At 43.5% G+C, this 22551-nt stretch overlaps 1 protein-coding gene across 2 annotated transcripts in view; it reads right to left on the bottom strand.

Annotated features, from left to right (window-relative positions):
- LOC135541445 (plexin-A1-like) overlaps positions 1-22551 on the bottom strand; it is a 402887-nt gene that overhangs the window by 214193 nt on the left and 166143 nt on the right. For both annotated transcript variants that reach the window (XM_064967699.1, XM_064967700.1), the window contains exon 4: positions 4925-5065. In XM_064967699.1, the coding sequence (XP_064823771.1) occupies positions 4925-5065 (141 nt within the window). The remainder of the gene's footprint in view (positions 1-4924; positions 5066-22551) is intronic.

The raw sequence follows: 22551 nt of genomic DNA, 5'->3' as shown, positions 1-22551 counted from the left end.
ATTTAAGAGCAGTTGGAAGACAGGGAAGGAGAGTTGTATTGCATTGAAGCTCGTCTGGAGGTTAGTTAACACAGTGTCCAAAGAGGGGCCAGAAGTATACAGAATTGGGTCGTCTGCGTAGAGGTCTACCAGAGAATCACCAGCTGCAAGAGCGACATCGTTGATATTTACAGAGAATATAGTCGGCCCGAGAATTGAACCATGTGGCACACTCATAGAGACTGTCAGGGGTCCGGACAACAGGCCCTCCGATTTGACACACTGAACTTTATCAGAGAAGTAGTTGGTAAACCAGGCGAGGCAATCATTTGAGAAACCAAGGCTGTCGAGTCTACCAATAAGAATGTTGTGATTGACAGAGTCGAAAGCTTTGGCCAGGTCGATGAATACGGCTGCACAGTAATGTCTCTTATCGATGGCGGTTATGATGACGTTTAGAACATTGAGCGTGGCTGAGGTGCAACCATGACCAGCTCTGAAACCAGACTGCATAGCGGAGTAGGTATGGTGGGATTCGAAATGGTCAGTAATCTGTTTGTTAACTTGGCTTTCGAAGACCTTAGGGTAGGATAGATATAGGTCTGTAGCAGTTTGGGTCTAGAGTGTCACCTCCTTTGAAGAGGGGGATGACCGCGGCAGCTTTGCAATCTTGGGGAATCTCAGACGATACAAAAGAGAGGTTGAACAGGCTATTGATAGGGGTTGCAACAATTCGGCAGATAATTTTAGAAAGAAAGGGTCCAGATTGTCTTGCCGTGCTGATTTGTAGGGATCCAGATTTTGCAGCTCTTTCTGAACATCAGCTATCTGGATTTGGGAAAAGGAGAAATGGTGGGGTCTTTGGCGGGTTGCTGTGGAGGGTGCCGGGCAGTTGACCGGGGTAGGGGTAGCCATGTGGATAGCAGGGCCAGCCGAAGAGAAATGCTTCTTGAAATTGACGGGATGAGGTCTATGTCATTCCAGGATACCCCAGCCAGGTTGATTAGAAAGGCCTGCTCGCAGAAGTGTTTCAGGGAGCGTTTGACAGTGATGAGGGGTGGTCGTTTGGTCGCAGATCCATTACGGATTCAGGCAATGAGGCAGTGATTGCTGAGATCTTGATTGAAAACAGAAAACAGCAGAGGTGTATTTGGAGGGCGGGTTAGTTAGGATGACATCTATGATGGTGCCCGTGTTTACTGATTTGAGGTTGTACCTGGTAGGTTCATTGATAATTTGTGTGAGATTGAGGGCATCAAGCTTAGATTGTAGGATGGCCGGGGTGTTAAGCATGTCCCAGTTCAGGTCACCTAGTAGCACGAGCCTAGAAGATAGATGGGGGGCAATCAATTCACATATGGTATTGAGGGCACAGCTGGGGGCAGAGGGAGGTCTATAGCAAGCGGCAGCAGTGAGAGACTTGTTTCTGGAAAGGTGAATTTTTAGAAGTAGAAGCTCAAATTGTTTGGGTACAGACTTAGATAGTAATACAGAACTCTGCAGGCTATCTTTGCAGTAGATTACAACACCGTGCCCTTTGGCAGTTCTATCTTGGCAGAAAACATTATAGTTAGCGATGGAGATTTCAGGGTTTTTGGTGGTTTCTCTAAGCCAGGATTCAGACATGGCTAAGACATCTGGGTTGGCAGAGTGTGCTAAAGCAGTGAGTAAAACAAACTTAGGGGGAGGCTTCTAATGTTAACATGCACAAAACCAAGGCTTTTATGGTTACAGAAGTCAACAAATGAGAGTACCTGGGGAGTGGGAGTGGAGCTAGACACTGCGGGACCGGAATTAACCTCCACATCACCAGAGGAACAGAGGAGAAGTAGGATAAGGGTACGGCTAAAGGCTATATGAACTGGCCGTCTAGCACGTTCGGAACAGAGAGTAACAGGAGCACGTTTCTGGGCACGATTGCATAGAGTCAATCACCACCTTCCGGAGACACCTGAAACCCCACCTCTTCAAGGAATACCTAGGATAGGATAAGTAATCCTTCTCACCCCCCCCCCCTTAAATGATTTAGATGCACTATTGTAAAGTGGCTGTTCCACTGGATGTCAGAAGGTGAATTCACCAATTTGTAAGTCGCTCTGGATAAGAGCGTCTGCTAAATGACTTAAATGTAAAATGTAAATGCATAGATTCAAAGCATAGTGTACAGACAAAGGTAAGGTAGGATGTGAGTAGATTTCGTCTCTAGAGATGTTTAAACCAGGTGATGTCATTGCATATGTAAGTGGAACAAAATGGTTGGTTAAGGCATATTGAGCAGGGCTAGAGGCTCTACAGTGAAATAAGACAGTAATCACTAACCAGGACAGTAATGGACGAGGTATATTGATATTAGAGAGAGGCATGCGTAGCCAAGTGAACATATGGGTCCAGTGAGTGGTTGGGCTGACTGGGGACACGGCGATTCAGAAAGTTAGCAGGCTGATGCAAACAAGCTAACAGTTAGTAGGCCTGGGCTAAACAAGCTAGCAGTTAGCAGGCCGGGTTAGCAAGCAAGCAGGTAGCAGGGGCTAGCAGTTAGCAGACCGGGGCCGGCAAGCTTGCAATTAGTAGACCGGGTTAGCAAACAAGCAGATAGCAGGGGCTAGCAAGTTAGCCTTTGGGGGACGTTGCAATGGGGGTAAGTCTGTTTTTGCCTCTTCGTGCGTTGACGTCAATAGACCAGTCGTGGAATTCGTAGGGTTCCAAGTAGCTCTAGGTAGCTAGCAGGACTAGCTGGTTAGCAGAATGGGCCTTCAGCAGGCGTTGCGCCTGAGGGGCCTGTCGGAGTCCTCGGGCAGATTATGTCAGTATTCCAGTCGCAGGGGATCTGCGGGGTTTCGTGCCCCGTACCGGCTGTAGAAGGGGTCCTGATATTGTAGCCCAGGAGTATGCGTCGGTGGTAGCACAGGAGCCCTGGCCGGGCTAGCTTCAATCTAATTGGTGCTTGCTCTGGGATGGAAACGCTAGCCAGGAGGAGTCATCTGGGATTGCGGTTAGCTAGTTGTGAAGATCCAGATGAAAATGTTCAGTTTGCGGGGATAAAAATAATAGGTCCGCTATCCTCTGGTTAGTCACGTTGTTCGAACTGGCGAGAGCTTTCCGTGCTGAAGGTTAGCTGATGACCACTGGCAATGTTTTGCTGACTGATATCTGGTAGTTAGCTGGCTTGCTGCAGTTTAGGAATTCCAGATCCGAAGTAAATATAAATACTTTAGAAAAAAAGCAGATCCAAGCCATATTGGGTGAGGCGGGTTGCAGGAGAGTATTTAGAAGTTGAGGTTTAGCAAAATATTTAAAAAATATATGTGAAGAAAAATGTGTATATATTGTTTTACAAGGGACACGACAGGACAAAGACGTCTGACTGCTACGCCATCTTGGATTCCAGAGGAACATCGACATAACCTGAAAGGCCGCTCAGCAAGGAATGAGCCACTGCTCCAAAACCGCCATAAAAAAGCCAGACTACGGTTTGCAACTGCACATGGGGACAAAGATTGTTCTTTTTGTAGAAATGTCCTCTGGTCTGATGAACCAAAAAATAGAACTGTTTGGCCATAATGACCATTGTTATGTTTGGAGGTAAAAGGGGGAGGCTTGCAAGCAAAAGAACACCATCCCAACCGTGAAGGATGGGGGTGGCAGCATCATGTTGTGGGGCGGCTTTGCTACAGGAGGGACTGGTGCACTTCACAAAATAGATGGCTTCATGAGGTAGGAAAATTACGTGGAGATAATGAAGCAACATCTCAAGACATCATTCAGGAAGTTAAAGCTTGGTCGCAAATGGGTCTTCCAAATGGACAATGACCACAAGCATACTTCCAAAGTTGTGGCAAAATGGCTTAATTAAGGACAACAAAGTCAAAGCATTGGAGTGGCCATCACAAAGCCCTGACCTCAAATCCTATAGAAAGGTTGTGGGCAGAACTGAAAAAGAGTGTGCGAGCAAGGAGGCCTACAAACCGGACTCAGTTACACCAGCTCTGTCAGGAGGAATGGGGCAAAATTCACCCAACTTAGTTTGGGAAGCTTGTGGAAAGCTACCCGAAACATTTGACCCAAGCTAAACAATTTAAAGGCAATGCTACCAAATACTAATTGAGTTTATGTACAATAATTCTCTGTACTATTATTCTGACATTTCACATTCTTAAAATAAAGTGGTGATACTATCTGACCTAAGACAGGACCTTTTTACTAGGATTAAATGTCAGGAATTGTGAAAAACTGAGTTTAAATGTATTTGGCTAAGGTGTATGTAAACTTCCGACTTCAACTCTACCTTGTCAAATGGACACATTCACACATTTCATACAGATGCATTATGGACTCCTTTCTCCCTCTTTGCCTCTCCCAGTCTACCTCGCACTCCCCTGCTTCTTTCCCCTGTACTATTGAGTGGTAAAGGGGGTGTCAGCTGCAACATTGGAGGCGACCCACAGCCACACGCTTCCAATCTTTAGACAGCCTATCCAGCGGCGAGGCTGTTAATGACCAGGTCTCCACATGGAATACACCTGACATTTGCTCATTCTCCTGGTGTGCATGTGTGCGACACGGGTGACCATGGTTTGTAGGGGCCGCGATTTCTGGGGACGGTGGCTTGTGGGGACCCGGGTCGATTGGCAAGATCTAATTAAAGGTGTATTTGGTGGGACGGAAGGTTGTGTGTGTGTGTACTAATGAGGCATCGTTGGTCCCCTTTTGACACCTGCCAAAGTCTTTATTTAGAAATGCTTTCTGAGGTGTGTGTGTGTGTGTGTGTGTGTGTGTGTGTGTGTGTGTGTGTGTGTGTGTGTGTGTGTGTGTGTGTGTGTGTGTGTACGCCCATCTGTGTGTGAGTGTGCAATACATATTTGTCGGTGAGTTTGATGTGCTGGAGCGAGTGTGCGTGCGTGCATGCTTTTGTGCCAATGTGCATGCCTGTGTGCATCTGTCTTACCTGTTTGTCAGAGAGTATGTAGATGTGCTGGAGGTCAGGAGAGAAGAGCAGGTCTCGAAGGATGGGGCTGAAGCCATCACTCACAACCAGGTTCTCATAGAGCAGAGCAGGATGCGTGGGACTCACTGAGTTAACCAGGATCTAGACAGAGACACAGAAAGACGGTAGGTTACATACTTGTCCTGTGTTGTCCTGTGTCCATACTTGTCTTGTCCTGTGCTCAGTTGGGTAGTTTTGCTCTTGCAACCCCAAAGATGAATTCCCACTAGGGTCACATAAAATGTATGCACTCACTGAACTACACGTTGCTTTGGATAAAAGACAGATGGGGATGGATTATTGTGAGAACAAAAGTCAAATATATGCTCCTATAGCAGATCTATGGTCCTTTGTGATTTGTTAAATGTGTAGCACTTTTGATAACTACACTATACCAGAGGTTATATCTGGACAGGAGTGATTCCTCACCAAACCCAGACAAAGAAAGATCATGATTTTGGGGAATTTTACAAAATGTAATCCATAGAACGGTCCTTTGGAGGAAGGCTGATTGACATATAATTGACATTTGTATCATACAATTGGTCATTGTAAAAAAAGGCCAGGGTAAGGCCAAAACTCATAAATACAGTGCCTTCAGAAAGTAATCACACCCCTTGACTTGTACCACATTTTGTTAAGGCTGGCTGAATTTAAAATTGATTAAATTGTCCAAAATGTTGGTCACTGGCCTACATATAATACTGTCAAAGTGGAATTACGTTTTTCATTTATTAATTTATTTACAAATGATTCAGAAACGGAAAGTTGAAATGTCTTAAATCAATACATATTCAACCCCTTTGTTATGGCAAGCCTAAATATATTCAGGAATAAATAATAGTGCAATAATAGTTTTTTGAATGACAACCTCATCTCTGCACCCCACACATACAGGTAAGGTCCCACAGTCGAGCAGTGAATTTCAAACACATGAGTTCGGATTGGTCTGCCATGTATGATGCTTCTGTCTATAACATGAGCTGCTTAGTATGCGTAGATAATAATTTTTATCGCTGCTTTGTTAAAGAGCTTTTTTTAAGCCATGAATAACTGCAAAAGTGATGCTACTGCTCAACAACAACGCTGCGCTGGATTTAGCAGGCGCTATTGACATTGATGATTGGGAAAAGGTTGTGATGGACTACGTTCTGCACACGGTCAGTGTGAACCGGAGTGACTTAAAACACTGGGCCAAACGAGCTGTACAAACAAAACTGAAAAATATTAGCTAGCTAGCTAACATTGAACATAGTTGGTTAGCTTTAGCTACCTGCAGATTCACACTACAGTATTTCATATTTCATGTGGCTAGCTATGACAATATGTTTGTATTGTTAGTAGTATTGGTTGGGATTATGGTTCATTGTTTAGCGCACTAACTACATGTCTAAACAAAAGACTCCACTTCAGCAGATGATTACATGAACCATCAAGTTAGCTCGGTTTGTCTGGGGGTGATTACGGCCACCTATTGTATTTCATGACCATGTGTACATGTCTAGATAATAGTGACCTGTCCACTTAGCTAGATGTGGCTGGGGGCTGGTTATAGCACCCATGAATTTAAACAAGTGTGTCTGGGTAAGCATCATCTAACAATTCTAAAACATTTTTATCCGGACACTTTCAGATCCCCACATCTCCATGTCACATGGGTTGCGCCCGACCGGCTCCATCCCCCCTTTCCCCGTTAGGCACACATGCATGGCACACCCCCTTTCCCCGTTAGGCACACACGCAAGGCACACCCCCTTTCCCCGTTAGGCACATCCACATGGCACACCCCCTTTCCCGGTAGGCACAACCGCATGGCACACTCCCTTTCCCCGTTAGGCACATCCACATGGCACACCCCCTTTCCCCGTTAGGCACATCCACATGGTACACCCCCTTTCCCCGTTAGGCACATCCGCATGGCACACCCCCTTTCTCCGTTAGGTACGGCCGCATGGCACACCCCATGTATTATTAAATGGTAAAGCGTTTGAATTTTAGAAAATTGTATGTGTTCGATTATTTGTGACATTGTCATTTAAAGCATGTTGAAGTTAGAAGCAATATAATTTCAAACAATAGTTTACCCACGTGGGTTCAACTATTTCAGAGACAAGCATGGGGACTGGTCTTGATAAATCAATGAGATTTTTATTTTCACTGAATCTCCGTTTGGGTATTGGTTAGACTACTATTAGGGTGAGTAAATGTTATGCTCTTAATACTGTAGACTACTCCCAACCGGTCACGTTGTACAGCACCATTTTTTCCTAATGGAAGCCCTGATGGTTTAATTTTTCGTTTTTCTTGGAATAGAAACACCATAATATTAATCAAATGAATTAAACTATATTTCTTAAAATCAATCGCATATACTTTGTTCTTACAAACAAGCTTTTAAATTCTCTAATACAGCCAATATTGAAGACTGTCAAATGCTTCTCAAAGATGCTTTTCATTTTGAAAGAGTATTTTACAGTAAGCATAATCAGTGCTCTAACTCCCCCTTGCGCTTGTCTAGAGCAGTGACGCAGGGCACCGTACTAAACCACAAATTACCCCTAAAACCCACAGCATAATCTCAAAACTTTTAGTTGAGCAACCACTGTATGACATATATATATATTTTTTTTGCTCTGAGTGTCAACAGTACTTTATCCAATGTGAAAAAAAACTTCTTTGCAAAGGAATACCGAATCAAATCACATATTTTAAAGTAACTGCATCATGCTATGGGTATGATTGTAATTGGTAAGGACTGGTGAATTTTTCAGGATAAAAAATAAATGGAATGGAGCTAAGCATAGGCAAAATCCTGGAGCAAAACCTGGTTCAGTCTGCTTTCCACCAGAAACTGGGATATAAATTCACCTTTCAGCAGGACACTAACCTAAAACACAAGGCCAAAACTACACTGGAGTTGTTTACCAAGAAGACAGTAAATATTTCTGAGTGAAATATTTCTGAGTTTTTACTTAAATCTACTTGAAAATCTTTGGCAAGACCCGAAAATGGTTGTATAACAATGATCAACAACCAATTTGACAGAACTTGAATAATGTTTTAAGGAATAAATGGGCAAATGTTGCATAATCCAGGTGTGGAAAGCTCTTAGAGACTTACCCAGAATGACTCAAAGTTGTAATCGCTGCCAAGGTACTTCTACAAAGTCTACATCTACAAAGTCCTGACTGTGTGAATAGTCATGTAAATGAGATATTTAGGTATTTTCAATGAATTTGCAAACATTTCTAAAAACATTTTGTTCATTTTGGCATTATGGGGTATTGTGTGTATGTAGATGGGTGATAAAAACTATTTTTATCAATTTAGAAATCAGGCTGAAACAAAATACGGGGCAGTGCATTTGGAAAGTATTCAGATCCCTTGATCTTTTTCCACATGTTGTTACGTTACAGCCTTATTCTAAAATAGTTGTTTTCCCTCATCAATCTACACACAATATCATAATGACAAAGCAAAAACAGTTTTTTTAGAAAATGTTGCTAATTTATATTGAAAACAAACCCTGATATTTCGCATTTACAGAAGTATTTTGACGCTTTACTCAGTACTTTGCTGAAGCACCTTTGGCAGCGATTACAGCCTCGAGTCTTGAGTGTGATGACGCTACAAGCTTGGCAAACCTGTATTTAGCGAGTTTCTCACATTCTTTTCTGCAGATCCTCTCAAGCTCTGTCAGATTAGATGGGGAGCGTCACTGCACAGCTGTTTTCAGGTCTCTCCAGAAATGTTAGATCGGGTTCAAGTCCTGGCTTTGGCTGGGCCACTCAAAGACAATCAGAGACTTGTTCCGAAGCCACTCCTGCGTTGTCTTGGCTGTATGCTTAAGGTCGTTGTCCTGTTGGAAGGCGAACATTAGCCCCATGTCTGAGGTCCTGAGTGCTCTGAAGCAGGTTTTCATCAAGGATCTCTTTGTACTTTGTGCATCTTTACCATGATCCTGCCTAGTCTATCAATCCCTGCCGATGAAGAAATCCCAACAGCATGATGCTTCACCATAGGGATGATGCCATACCTCCTCCAGACGTGACATTCAGGCCGAAGAGTTCAATCTTGTTTTCATCAGCCTACAGAATCTTGTTTCTCATGGTCAGAGTCCTTTAGATGCCTTTTGGCAAACTCCAAGTGGGCTGTCATGTGCCTTTTACTGAGGAGTGGCTTCCAACCTGGCAACTCTACCGTAAAGGCCTGAATGGTGGAGTGCGGCAGAGATGGTTGTCTAACTGGAAGGTTCTCCCATCTCCACAGAGGAACTCTAGAGCTCTGTCAGAGTGACCATCGTCACGTCCTTGACCAAGGCCCTTCTACATTGATTGCTCAGTTTGGCCAAGCGGTCAGCTCTAGGAAGTGTCTTGGTGATTCCAAACTTGTTCCATTTAAGAATGATGGAAGCCTCTGTGTTCTTGGGGGCCTTCAATGCTGCATACATTTTTTGGTACCCTTCCCCAGTTCTATGCCTCGACACAATTCTGTCTCGGAGCTCTACGGACACTTCCTTCGACCTCATCGCTTGGTTTTTGCTCGGATATGCTCATTCAACTGTGGGACTTTATATAGACAGGTGTGCGCCTTTCCAAATCATGTCTATTCAATTAAATTTCCCACGGGTGGACTCCAATCAAGTTGCAGAAACATCTCAAGGATGAACAATTGAAATTGGATGCACCTGAGCTCAATTTCAAATCTAATTACAAAGGGTCTGAATACACAAATCAGCAATTTCTGTTTGTTTTTTAAATAAATGTGCAAACATTTCTAAAAATCTGTTTTCACTTTGTCATTATGGGGTGTTGTGTAGATTTGTTGTATTTAATCCATTTTAAAATAAGGCTGTAACATATCAAAATGTGGAAAAAGGGGGGTGAATATTTTCCGAATGCACTGTATACTGTATGTCAACAGCCCTTCCTCGTCGCACATCATTTTTTTCTGAAATGAATTCTTAAATATTTGTAATACTATATTGACAGTAAACATAGCAATTAAATTAGACAAGGGGGACACAATCCCCACCTTTTTCATAGTCAATAACTCCAAATTGCTCATATTCTTGCTGAAGGTTGTTGGCAAGATCACTGGTTTAATACCACAAAAACAACCTAATCTGCTAAATAATGCTGCTAATAACTCTATATTGAAAATAGTTTTCAGAGAATAAATTATTTAAAAAATGTAGGTTCATTATCCTTTTTTTTCTACACACTGTCTATCTGGTATTAGAGATAGCAAGCAAGAGAATGGGAGGGCAGGGGGGGTGAGAGACTAAAGGAGGGAGGGGGGTAAAGGGTGAGTTTGAAACATAAGCAACATTTGGCTAATTGAATTAAGACAAGCTTTCTCCTGAGCAGACAGAGGGATTCTAATAATTAAGGTGTTGGTGAGGAGAGAGACACATTTAACATGGTGTGTAGGTTTATACCAGGGCAGGGAGGCCATTGATACAATAGACTGCATGCAACCAGGAGACGGTCGATAATTATCACTACAGTTTTTCCATTGTGTCTTTCTGACTTTGAGTGTCTGTTGGTTTCAGAGAATATGTAAGGAGGAGCACAAGCTCAGTGGTTTCAATTGAAAATAAATGGATAATTGTAGAGAAAGGAAGAGAAGGATACTGAGAGGCAGAGGTTCCCTGTCTACAAATAGTGTATGTGACACTGAGCTATCTATAGATTAATCCCATCTTCACCCTCATTGTTAACTCCTTTCAAACACACCCGGTAGGACTAGATAAACATAAGACATTGGCATACTGATAAGCACTGAGGGAGTGATAAGGCACCTGCTGTCAGTATTGAATGAAAGCTGCCAGAGTGAATGCATCAAAATCAACTCACCCCTGTCATATGACATGCATACTGTGGCGCTATTGGAGAAAACTTACGGGTGTTCCTCAACAGTCTTAACTGGTCCCCTCTTCTCGTCTACTTTCCTTCATCTGATTCAAACTTCCAAAAACCTTGAAAAATGTACAGCGCTTAGCCATTCAGTATTTAAAACCTAATTGTTTTAGGAGTATGGACAGCAGGTATAATTTCTGTATTTGACATGCCTTTTAGCCAATGGATGTGACCCTATTCCCTAAATGTCACCCTATTCCATATATAGTGCATTGTTGACCAGAGCCCAATGGGTGCTGATTTCAAGGTTTTACTGCTAACCTACAAAGCATTGCATGGGCTTGCTCCTACCTATCTCTCTGATTTGGTCCTGCCATACATACCTATACGTACGCTACGGTCACAAGACGCAGGCCTCCTAATTGTCCCTAGAATTTCTAAGCAAACAGCTGGAGACAGGGCTTTCTCCTATAGAGCTCAATTTTTATGATACGGTCTGCCTACCCATGTCAGAGACGCATACTCGGTCTCAACCTTTAAGTCTTTACTGAAGACTCATCTCTTCAGTGGGTCATATGATTGAGTGTAGTCTGGCACAGGAGTGGGTAGGTGAACGAAAAGGCTCTGGAGCAACGAACCGCCCTTGCTGTCTCTGCCTGGCCGGTTCCCCTCTTTCCACTGGGATTCTCTGCCTCTAACCCTATTACAGGGGCTGAGTCACTGGCTTACTGGGGCTCTCTCATGCCGTCCCTGGAAGGGGTGCGTCACATGAGTGGGTTGATTCACTGATGTGGTCATCCTGTCTGGGTTGGTGCCCCCCCCTTGGGTTGTGCCATGGCGGAGATCTTTGTGGGCTATACTCAGCCTTGTCTCAGGATGGTAAGTTGGTGGTTGAAGATATCCCTCTAGTGGTGTGGGGGCTGTGCTGTGGCAAAGTGGGTGGGGTTATATCCTTCCTGTTTGGCCCTGTCCGGGGGTGTCCTCAGATGGGGCCACAGTGTCTCCTGACCCCTCCTGTCTCAGCCTCCAGTATTTATGCTGCAGTAGTTTATGTGTCGGGGGCTAGGGTCAGTTTGTTATATCTGGAGTACTTCTCCTGTCCTATTCGGTGTCTCCTTCTCTCTTTCTTTCTCTCTCTCGGAGGACCTGAGCCCTAGGACCATGCCCCAGGACTACCTGAAATGATGACTCCTTGCTGTCCCAGTCCACCTGGCCATGCTGCTGCTCCAGTTTTAACTGTTCTGCCTTATTATTATTGGACCATGCTGGTCATTTATGAACATTTGAACATCTTGGCTATGTTCTGTTATAATCTCCACCCGGCACAGCCAGAAGAGGACTGGCCACCCCACATAGCCTGGTTCCTCTCTAGGTTTCTTCCTAGGTTTTGGCCTTTCTAGGGAGTTTTTCCTAGCCACCGTGCTTCTACACCTGCATTGCTTGCTGTTTGGGGTTTTAGTCTGGGTTTCTGTACAGCACTTTGAGATATCAGCTGATGTACGAAGGGCTATATAAATACATTTTATTTTATTTTATTTGTGTAGGTCAAAAGTAGTACACTATATATATATATATTATATATATACTATACCATATACTATATATACACTATACCATTTTGGACACAGACTGAAATTCTGCCTCTAGCCTATGAGTCATCCATTCTGCCTTAATCCAGAGAAGTTCCTATGTAGCGCACTACTTTTAATCATGGTTCAGAGTGTACTATTTATGGAATAAGGTGTCATTGAGGATGCGGCCCAGCTTTCCCTGACAGGTTCCTGTATATTTAAACACCACCTACCTACAGTACAACGCACTACTGAGACAACTGGTAGACTCTGTGTGTGTGTGTGTGTGTGTGTGTGTGTGTGTGTGTGTGTGTGTGTGTGTGTGTGTGTGTGTGTGTGTGTGTGTGTGTGTGTGTGTGTGTGTGTCCTCAGTCTTTGCTATGGGGCTACTGACAGTCTGGTTCTCTGTTGGTGTTAGTTTTGGGAGCTGCATGGCGTCCGAAACTTCTTTGATGTTACAAAAGGAGGTGGGGAAGATAGCTAGTTCAGGAGCCACAGACAAACTTGCGGAAACACGCTCACACAGAGAAACCACACACACACCTAATACACTTGTGCACACACATTTGTCCAATCCCTTGCAATCCCCTCTCCTGCTCCCCTGACTGGAGCACAGTCTTGACATAACTGGGTCTCTCCATGCATAATATCAGATCAGGCACATTCCACCCTTTGATGTTACAAGGGGGGAGATGAAGTGAAGATGTGGCACATCCCGCTCTGAGAGGAACAATTGAGACCGAAGGAGGAGAGGAAGAAAGGAGTGAATGGGAGAGTGGTGGTAATTCCAGTCCCCTGTACAAGAGGAGAGAGGTTGACTGATGGCTGGCGTGAGCCCTCGAAGGGAGACAAGGAAATGAGACAAGGAAAGGGAGGTGATGGAAGGAGGCCACGGCAGAGCAATCAGACACAGCCCATGTCGAAACACAGCCCATGTCGAAACAGCAATGTGAACTTGAGAAGGCAGTCAATAGTGGTTTTAGCAATGAAACTGAACAGGCGAGGGAAGGAGGCCGGGAAAGAGGGAGATAAAAAATGCTAATATTTTGTCTCACATCCCTCTTTCCCTTTCACCATCTCTCAACTCTGTTCATCTCTCATCACTCAGTCACATCCTCTCAGTGATGAACTCAAAAACAATTGAATTACTTGCATCCAGTCTTGCTCCGAGCTTCATAGAACTGCAGTAGACGCATCACTCACTGAGGTGGCAGAACACTGTGAGCCATTACAGCCCTTGCAAAAGGTGGTGAGAGTCAGAATAGTAGACTACACAAGGTGCAATTTTGAAATATGTTTTTTGCATCAGCAGCTTCTCTCTGATAATCACTAAATTACCCCATCTCAGCAAAAACCTAGATTGGTAAGTTAGTCTAGAGGCCAACTATCTAACATGAAGTAGGCCTAATCATGGTCGCATTGATTTTGTTAGTCACTCTCACTCAGACATCATTTTAAAAAGTGCAAACATTTCTCTCCACCCTGTGGCAAAATGTGTAGAATTGTAGCAAATTAGCTGTAAAACGTAATTTTCTCTCTGTGAGCAACTGCAGCCCCTCATGAGTTCAGATTTATTTGTGGCCACCACCCCAATCGAAGCTGTAGGTTAATAGGACATTTAACTTGTGACGCAGCTTTTACTGGCCACACACACACACACACACACACACACGTAATATGTAGGTCAGACGACACAATCACACCAAAACACCTCAGACACAAACAGTGGGGCAGGCAGAGCTTTACCGACAATGAAGAGAGAGCACACAAACACAGTCTTATGGTCTGTGAAGCGTCCAAAAGTCAACATCCTCTTTTCTCTCCTCTCACATGCTTGTTCAGAGGCTTCTCATGTGTAGTCTGGCTACTCCTGTGCCAGCCATAAACCAACGCTTCATCAATCAAACAAAATACTATTACTTTGGCAATCATTCCATTAAAGCCTTTTCAATTCAATGGAATTTACTTGTGGATATGAACATGGGAGGGAGAAATACAATGGCTCAGTCCATAGCTGCTTGATGTGAGTCTCAGCTGTGTATAGTGAGTCACAGCTGTGTATAGTTTATACTAGGCATCTGTCTAAAGAGAGAGAGAAAGGTTTTACAGAGGGCTCACTGTAAATCAAAAAGGTCCCTTCTTATCTATACCCACCACTGTGTGGATTGCGCACACACACATGATGCGTATCGCCGACACAGACACAAATATGTTCAAATACACACAATCTCTTTATTCATATATATATATATAGACGTGGCCTTTCACATCCAGTGTGGGTAAAAAATACAGTATTAATCCCAAATCCACAGTAACATGACTTGGGCCAGGCTCTTAAAGGAGCCACAGTAACATGACTTGGGCCAGGATCTTAAAGGAGCCACAGTAACATGACTTGGGCCAGGATCTTAAAGGAGTCACAGTAACATGACTTGGGCCAGGCACTTAAAGGAGCCACAGTAACATGACTTGGGCCAGGCTCTTGAAGGAGCCACAGCAACATGACTATGGCCAGGCTCTTAAAGGAGCCACAGTAACATGACTTGGGCCAGGATCTTAAAGGAGCCACAGTAACATGACTTGGGCCAGGATCTTAAAGGAGCCAGAGTAACATGACTTGGGCCAGGATCTTAAAGGCTCCACATACACACACATTGGACGTATTCATTTTCACATCTCTCAGGTTTAGCCAGCTACTGTGTGTGAGTGTGTGTGTGTGTGTGTGTGTATGTCTCAAGACAAGCACAGGGCCAAGCACATCCCGGTGGGCGCGCACACACACACACACACACACACACACACACACACACACACACACACACACACACACACACGGCTCTCTCCACCGCTGAAGCGGCAGCACTAAACGTTTTGGCAGCAAATTATGACTATCCTTCAACATTATGGCTTTTACTCCGCGTGTTCCCCGTAAACACCTCTCCATCTCTCCTTCCACTTTCCTTCGCATCCCTCCCTTGCTCCGTCTGAAATTAAATGCCCCCGCTGCCGCAGTTAAGTATGTGTAGTGAGTCTTTCGACGCAGCGCAGTTCAACGTCCAATGATAGCTAAATCACACTCACTCAATCATCAACATGCATGCTGCACAAACACATACAGAACAGATTTTAAAGAGGCTCTTCACAATGCATAATTCCAGAGCACAACCAAAAGATTCCAGCACACAGACAGAATATAGGTTCCAAACTGGTGCGCGTTCAATATTAAGGAAAAAGAACACCGGTGGGTGCTATGCTAGCAGCAAATGGGTGCAATGCTATGCTAACTGGGCTGCCTTAGAAATCAAATCAAATATTATTTGTCACATGCGCTGAATACTACAGGTGTAGACCTTACAGTGAAATGTCTACTTTCAAGCCCTCAACAATGCAGCTTTCAGATAAAAAGTGTTAAGTAAAAAAGATAGGTAAAAAATTACAAATAAAAGTAACAAGTAATTAAAGAGCAGCAGTAAAATAACAATAGCGAAGATATATACAGGGGGTACCGGTACAGAGTCAATGTGCGGGGGCACAGGTCAATCGAGGTAATTGAGGCAATATGTACATGTAGGTAGAGTTAGAGCGCAAAGATGAGAAACAGAGAGTATCAGCAGCATAAAGTAGAGGGGGGGGAAATGCAAATAGTCTGGGTAGCCATTTGATTAGCTGTTCAGGAGTCTTATGGCTTGGGGGTAAAAGCTGTTAAGAAACCTTTTGGACCTCGACTTGGCGCTACGGTACCGATTGCCATGTGGAAGCAGAGAGAACAGTCTGTGACTAGGGTGTCTGGAGTCTGACTATTTTTAGGGCCTTTTTTTACATGGCCTGGTATAGAAGTCCTAGATAGCAGGAAGCTTGGCCCCAGTGATGTACTGGGCCGTACGCATTACCCTAGAACCTTTTGAGGACCTGAAGACCCATGCCAATTTTTTTCAGTCTCCTGGGGAGGAATAGGCTTTGTCGTGCCCTCTCTACGACTGTCTTGGTTTGTTTGGACCATAATAGTTTGTTGGTGATGTGGACGCCAAGGAACTTGAAGCTCTCAACCTTCTCTACTACAGTCTCGTCGATGAGAATGGGGGCGTGCTCGGGCCTCCTTTTCCTGTCGTCCACAATCATCTCCATTGTCTTGATCACGTTGACGGAGAGTCTGTTATTCTGGCACCAGACGGCCAGGTCTCTGACCTCCTCTAGCATCTGCTTCATCTGACCACTTTTTTACTGACCGAGTCACTTGTGCTTCCTGCTTTAGTTTTTACTTGTAAGCAGTAATCAGGAGGATAGAACTATGGTCAGATTTGCCAAATGGAGGGCGAGGGAGAGCTTTTTACGCATCTCTGTGTGTGGAGTAAAGGTGGTCTAAAGTTTTTTTCCCTCTGGTTGCACATTTAACATGCTGGTAGATATTAGGTCAAATCGATTTAAGTTTCCCTGCATTAAAGTCCCTGGCCATATACAGCTCATTGACCGCAGTCTTAGTGCCAGCATTGGTTTGTGGTGGTACATGGACAGCTACGAAGAATATAGACATAAACACTCTTGGTAAATGGTGTGGTCTACAGCTTTACCTCAGGCACGCAAAACCTCAAGACGTAATTAGATTTTGCACACCAGCTGTTGTTTACAAATATACATAGACCGTCAACCCCGGTCTTACCGGAGGCGGCTGTTCTATCCTGCCGATACAGAATATAACCTGCCAGCTGTATGTTATTCATGTCATCGTTCAGCCACGACTCGGTGAAACACAAGATATTACACTTTTTATGTCCCATTAGTAGTGTATACATGATCATAGTTTGTCTATTTTATTATCCAATGATTGTACGTTGGCTAATAGGACCGATGTTAAAGGCAGATTATCCACTCCCCGTCGGATCCTTACAAAGCACCCCGACAAACGTCCCTTATAGCAATAACTCTTTCTCCTGAGAATTGCGGGGATGAGGGCCTTATCAGGTGTCTGAAGTAAATCCTTTGCGTCCGACTCATTAAAAAAATATCTTCCAGTACAAGATGAGTAATCTAGAAGCTATTTTTGGTCATAAGAAATGGTGGCAGAAACATTATGTACAAAGTAAGTTACAAATAACTCGAAAAAACACACAATAGCACAATCGGTCAGGGGACCGGAAAACGGCAGCCATCAGCTCCGGCATCATTATCATGTGGATGCTATGCTAGCGGCTAGGCTAGTTGGGCTACCATAGAAAACCAGTGGGTGCTACGCTAGCAGCTAGGCTGGCTGGGCTACCATAGAGAACCAGTGGGGGCTATGCTAGCTGTTCTGGATGCTAGGCTATGTGGCCTTATCAGAGTCAGGAAAGAGAAACCATAGGTTGGGCAGAGCTGCAGAGGCATCGAGGGGTGACAGATGAGACACCACTAGTTACATTGATACCGTTAGAGAGAACACACACACACACACACAAGACGACACAGTGGCACCACTCGCTAAGTGTGTTATTGTATTCATGAATGTCTAGCTCAGACATGTTCCATAGGCAATGTGTAGAAATATATTAACATAGACTGGAATGGATATTACCTAGATCAGTAATGACACATTCATAAACAAGTGTTTCTGGATGGGAGCATAGAGTAAGATTGGTACAATCTAGATCAGTATTAACTGAGTGGAGTGAAAGAGAAGAGGAACAGGACGAAAAAGGAACGGGAGAAGAATCAAACATTGTTTACCACTGCATGTGTTGTGTTTTCAGCGTTGTACTCTTGTTTTGATCAACTCTGTCACCAGACCACACCAAGTCAACCCCAAGTGGGCCAAGCCATTCCAAAACCACAGCTCATTCCAAAACCAACTCCAAAAACCAACTCTCTCCCTGCTCAGTCTTTTCTCCCCTCCCGACCAGTACGGAAATCACAGCCACAGAAAACCGAGAGATGGAGAGTGAGAGAGAAGCAGAGACAGCGAGAGAGAAGCAGAGACAGCGAAAGAGAAGCAGAGAGAGTGAGAGAGAGCGAGAGAGAGAGAGAGAAAGCGAGAGACAGGAGGGAAACAATAAAGAGTGCAGCCAAAATGGAAAGAGAGGTCAATAACTTTGTGAGGCATGTTCTGTCTTGACTGGAAGCAAGAGGATTCAGATAGACTAGATAGCGTGGGTTTCCTAACTTAGACCGAAAACACCCAGCAGCCACCACAACAATATCAATGTGTTTACGAGACGTTTTATAAATAATGTTTTTTGTATACAATGGGAAGCTTGTGCTCAAAATTATAGAATTTTAATATAGAATGTAATACAAACCAAAACATTTAAATGGTAACACGATGAGGAAAGCAATACGATTTATATGGGATTTTATAATGTGGTTTCGGTAAAATAATATTATATGGTGTGCTATAACTTTGTGCTGTGTATGTGTTTGTGTGTCTATGTTGAGAACCCATTTATCTCCATCCACCAACCTACCTACGCTGTTCTCTCTGAAACACACACACACACAGATCTAATCAATCAATAACTTAAGCAGCAGGCATCCATTTCATTTGGCAACAGTTGGAACCTGATCAGGGTTCTACAATATCTTGAAAGCCAAGCTGCCCATCCCTCTACCTGCCCAAGGGAATGATTCCTATAACCCCCTCTTTCTCTCCCTATCTTGCTCTTGCCCAAACTCTTCGTACCTCCTAGCTCAAGGTGTGGTTACTGCTATAGAAGGAGAGAAAGGCCAAGGGGGTGAAGGAGAAGTCTGTGCACAACATTCTACCTACAATATGTTTGTGCTCAACAAATCACTTGGTGTGTATGCATGCACGCATCGTGTGTGGTGGGTGTAGACTCAGCAAGGGAAGGTGTAGGCAGTATTAGGCTGGACCAGATTGGGGCGGGTATGGTTTCCCAGATGATTCTGACTGGGCTGGCATTTACCCCGGAATGGATCACAGAAAAAAATGGAGGACGCACATTCCTGACATGATCACCCTAAACCCGCCCTTCATGGAATTTACTGTGTGTGTATGTGAGAGAGAGAAAGTGAGAAAGCGCGAGAGAAAAACAGGGAGAATGGGAGACAGCGAAAGAGAGATGAGGAATTCAAAATAAAAATTTGAGCCCACCTGAACCTAAAGGTCAATTTTAGTGTTTATGTTTGCTCAGTCCAGAAAGCATAATATGATTCATTATGTAAGAGGTGGAGAGTGATAGCACAGACAGATAAAGTAGTCATCACTGTTCAAATCAAGAGGCCATAGGAAGATCATCACTCAACACCAAGATAAACCAGAGCGAAAGCATCCACCAACATAGGAATTAGTTCTATTAATGAGGATGTAGTAATGTATACTGACACACACACACTTGTCATTGCTACGTCCTCATTATTACAACTTAATTTTTTATTGAACCTTTATTTAACTAGGGAAGTCAGTTCAGAATAAATTATTATTCACAATGACGGCCTACCGCGGCCAAACCTGAACGACGCCAATTGTGCGCTGCCCTATGGGACTCCCAATCACGGCCGGTTGTGACACAGCCTGGAATCAAACCAGGGTCTGTAGTGATGCCTCTAGCACTGAGATGCAGTGCCTTAAACCGCTTTGCCACTTGGGAGCACCAAATTACTTTCAGAGTCTGTGTGTCTGCTTCATTTGTCCTTCCTTTTCACCCGTCTTACATTAGCAGTGTAAATATGTTCCAGTCTGGGAGACTGTCTATATAAATAGACACAATATGAACCAGTAAGCTACACTGACATGTCTTTAGTCCACTCAGCTCATGGTCTTAAAGACAATGCTGTGTTAACAAGAGATCTTGAGTAGCACAAGGGAAACACACACACACACACCCTTACACACACAAACACACTGCTCACATCAATGATTGAACAAGGGTGGAGACTGTCACCTTTGTTATGTGAGATGGTGTTCCACAATTTGGAAATGGGAGTCAATGATGTGACTTCCTGTGTCTGCCTGTCAGCATTTGTTTGGTGTGTATGTCAGCATAACTTTAGATACATTATCCGATAATAAGTAAAGTTAATAATACTGTGTGGGTGTCAGTCACACATCTGCTAAATGCCACCATGTTAGACAGACGGAGACACAGACAGGCGGACACATAGACAGATGGACACACACAGTTGTACAGACACAGTAAAGGACACAGGCACACTGCTCACGTCAATGATTGCACAAGGGAGGAAAAAATCTAAACGTTGTTTATTGTTGCTTGTTCTTTTGTTGTGACATTTTATGCACATAGTACTTTTTAAAAACAGTAGTTAAGAATAAAGTAATTTCATATACATTACATCTAGATAGTGTTGTTTCTTTGGCTATGCCGGATTAAGTGATATGACATACTATTCTATAAAATAATATCTCCGTAATTAATATCACCTGATTGAGCTAACTAGAGAGTCGGGGCAACACAAAATAATTTTTATAGAGCTGTTATCTTCCATATAAACTCTTAAAGCCCTAGTAATATTTTACATCAATAGCAGTCAATATTAATTGTCATCTTAATTCAGTCTCATCTGAAAGTTGTAAATTCTTGATCTGCACGAACCCTGGCTAACAAGTTGAATCAGCAATACAAAATTGGGTTTGATTATTTATTTACTAAATACCTAACTAATCACACAGAATTACACATACACATAATTAAATCATAACTTGATTACAAATTACGTCATAAAGGAAAACGTCCCTAGCGGGCGGAACAGATATGACAGCTGGTTACACAAAAGAAAAGGGCTGGGTTTGAGTGAGAGAGCGGGAAGACTGAGGAACAAAGGGCGAAGCTGTGCTATCGTAAATACAGAATCGTATGCATTCTAAATTACCGGCCATTTGGAAAAGGAAAATGCAATAAATATTTACTCTGAGCTGCGCTTCAGTAGGTTGGTGGTAGATGGAAGGTCGTATTGCCCAACCGAGTCCTTGTGGTAGATGGGATACTCTGTCTGTTCCTTCCTAACCTGCGTTTGCAGCTGCTGTTGCTAACTCAACGGCTAGGAGGTATCACTTCTGTAGTTCAAAGTTCATACCATTCGCAACCAAAGCTCATGCTGATGTTGGCTTCGTTCTGTAGTTATTATCTGAACCATTCTGACATCGGACCGTCATCCTCACATCCTCGGAACAGGAGGTTATATTGTCGTCAAGGCTTTATATAGGAAGGGAGAGGAGGGTGTGTTTGAAAAGTTTTATAGCCCATGTCCCTTCACAGGGGTGGGCCACTGATTGAGCAGAACCCTACCTAATGAAAACCCAAATCTCACATTTCTTAAGCTAAAATCACATTTCATCCCATCACAAATAATTTCATATTCAAACATTTAAATTGAACAACAATTCCATGTGAATCTGATAACAATGATGTGTAGACTTTCCACTGTAGAGTTTATGTCATCTTATCATTGATGAGAATGTCTCAGATGACAACCGAACTGACATCATATTCATTAAGTACCACCGCATATGTTCCATTGGTCGGATTACCAGAATATACTTCATTTCCCCCCACCTTCTGATGTTCCCAGAATTTCTATGTTAACCAAAGAGGTTTGCAAATGTAACATCAGTAGAGTAGAGAGAAAAAAGGGGGAAAGAGGAATTTATGACGGTCATAAACCTACCCCCAGGCCAACGTCATGACAATAGATAGTACTGATACATTATACAGTGTTTTCAGTCATAACTATTATAGAACAGCTTTTAAACCCACCCCTCAGCAACTCTCTGTCCATCCCAACTATCTCCATAAACCCACTCCTCAGCAACTCTCAGTCCATCCCAAGAAAATGTAAAATAAATTGCGAGCCTAGTTGGTTTAGCCCCATAAAAAGACAGCAACCCTCCCGCTAGCCGTGATTGGCTGAGATGATGAGTGGGCTGGACATGCCGAGAGATGAGTTTGGAATGGTCTGCCATGTAGCACGCTTCTGTCTATTTTAGCTGGTCAGTATGTGTAGGTAATTTTGTCTTACGTAGGATTTTTTTTTTAAATATCACGAAGTAGAACTGCATAAGTGTTGCTCTCCACTTTCTGGACGACTGAGTTTTGAAATCAGTGGAATTAGAGTATGATAGCTAAGGAGATGGTGAAAACACGTCTCCGGAAGACATCTTCAAGCTAAGGTCAACCATGGCATCCGTGTCAGGGAGAAGCGTCCATCTATG

Source organism: Oncorhynchus masou, chromosome 6, assembly GCF_036934945.1.
Source record: "Oncorhynchus masou masou isolate Uvic2021 chromosome 6, UVic_Omas_1.1, whole genome shotgun sequence".
Lineage (NCBI taxonomy): Eukaryota > Metazoa > Chordata > Actinopteri > Salmoniformes > Salmonidae > Oncorhynchus > Oncorhynchus masou.
This window is presented reverse-complemented; position numbering and strand designations above follow the sequence as displayed.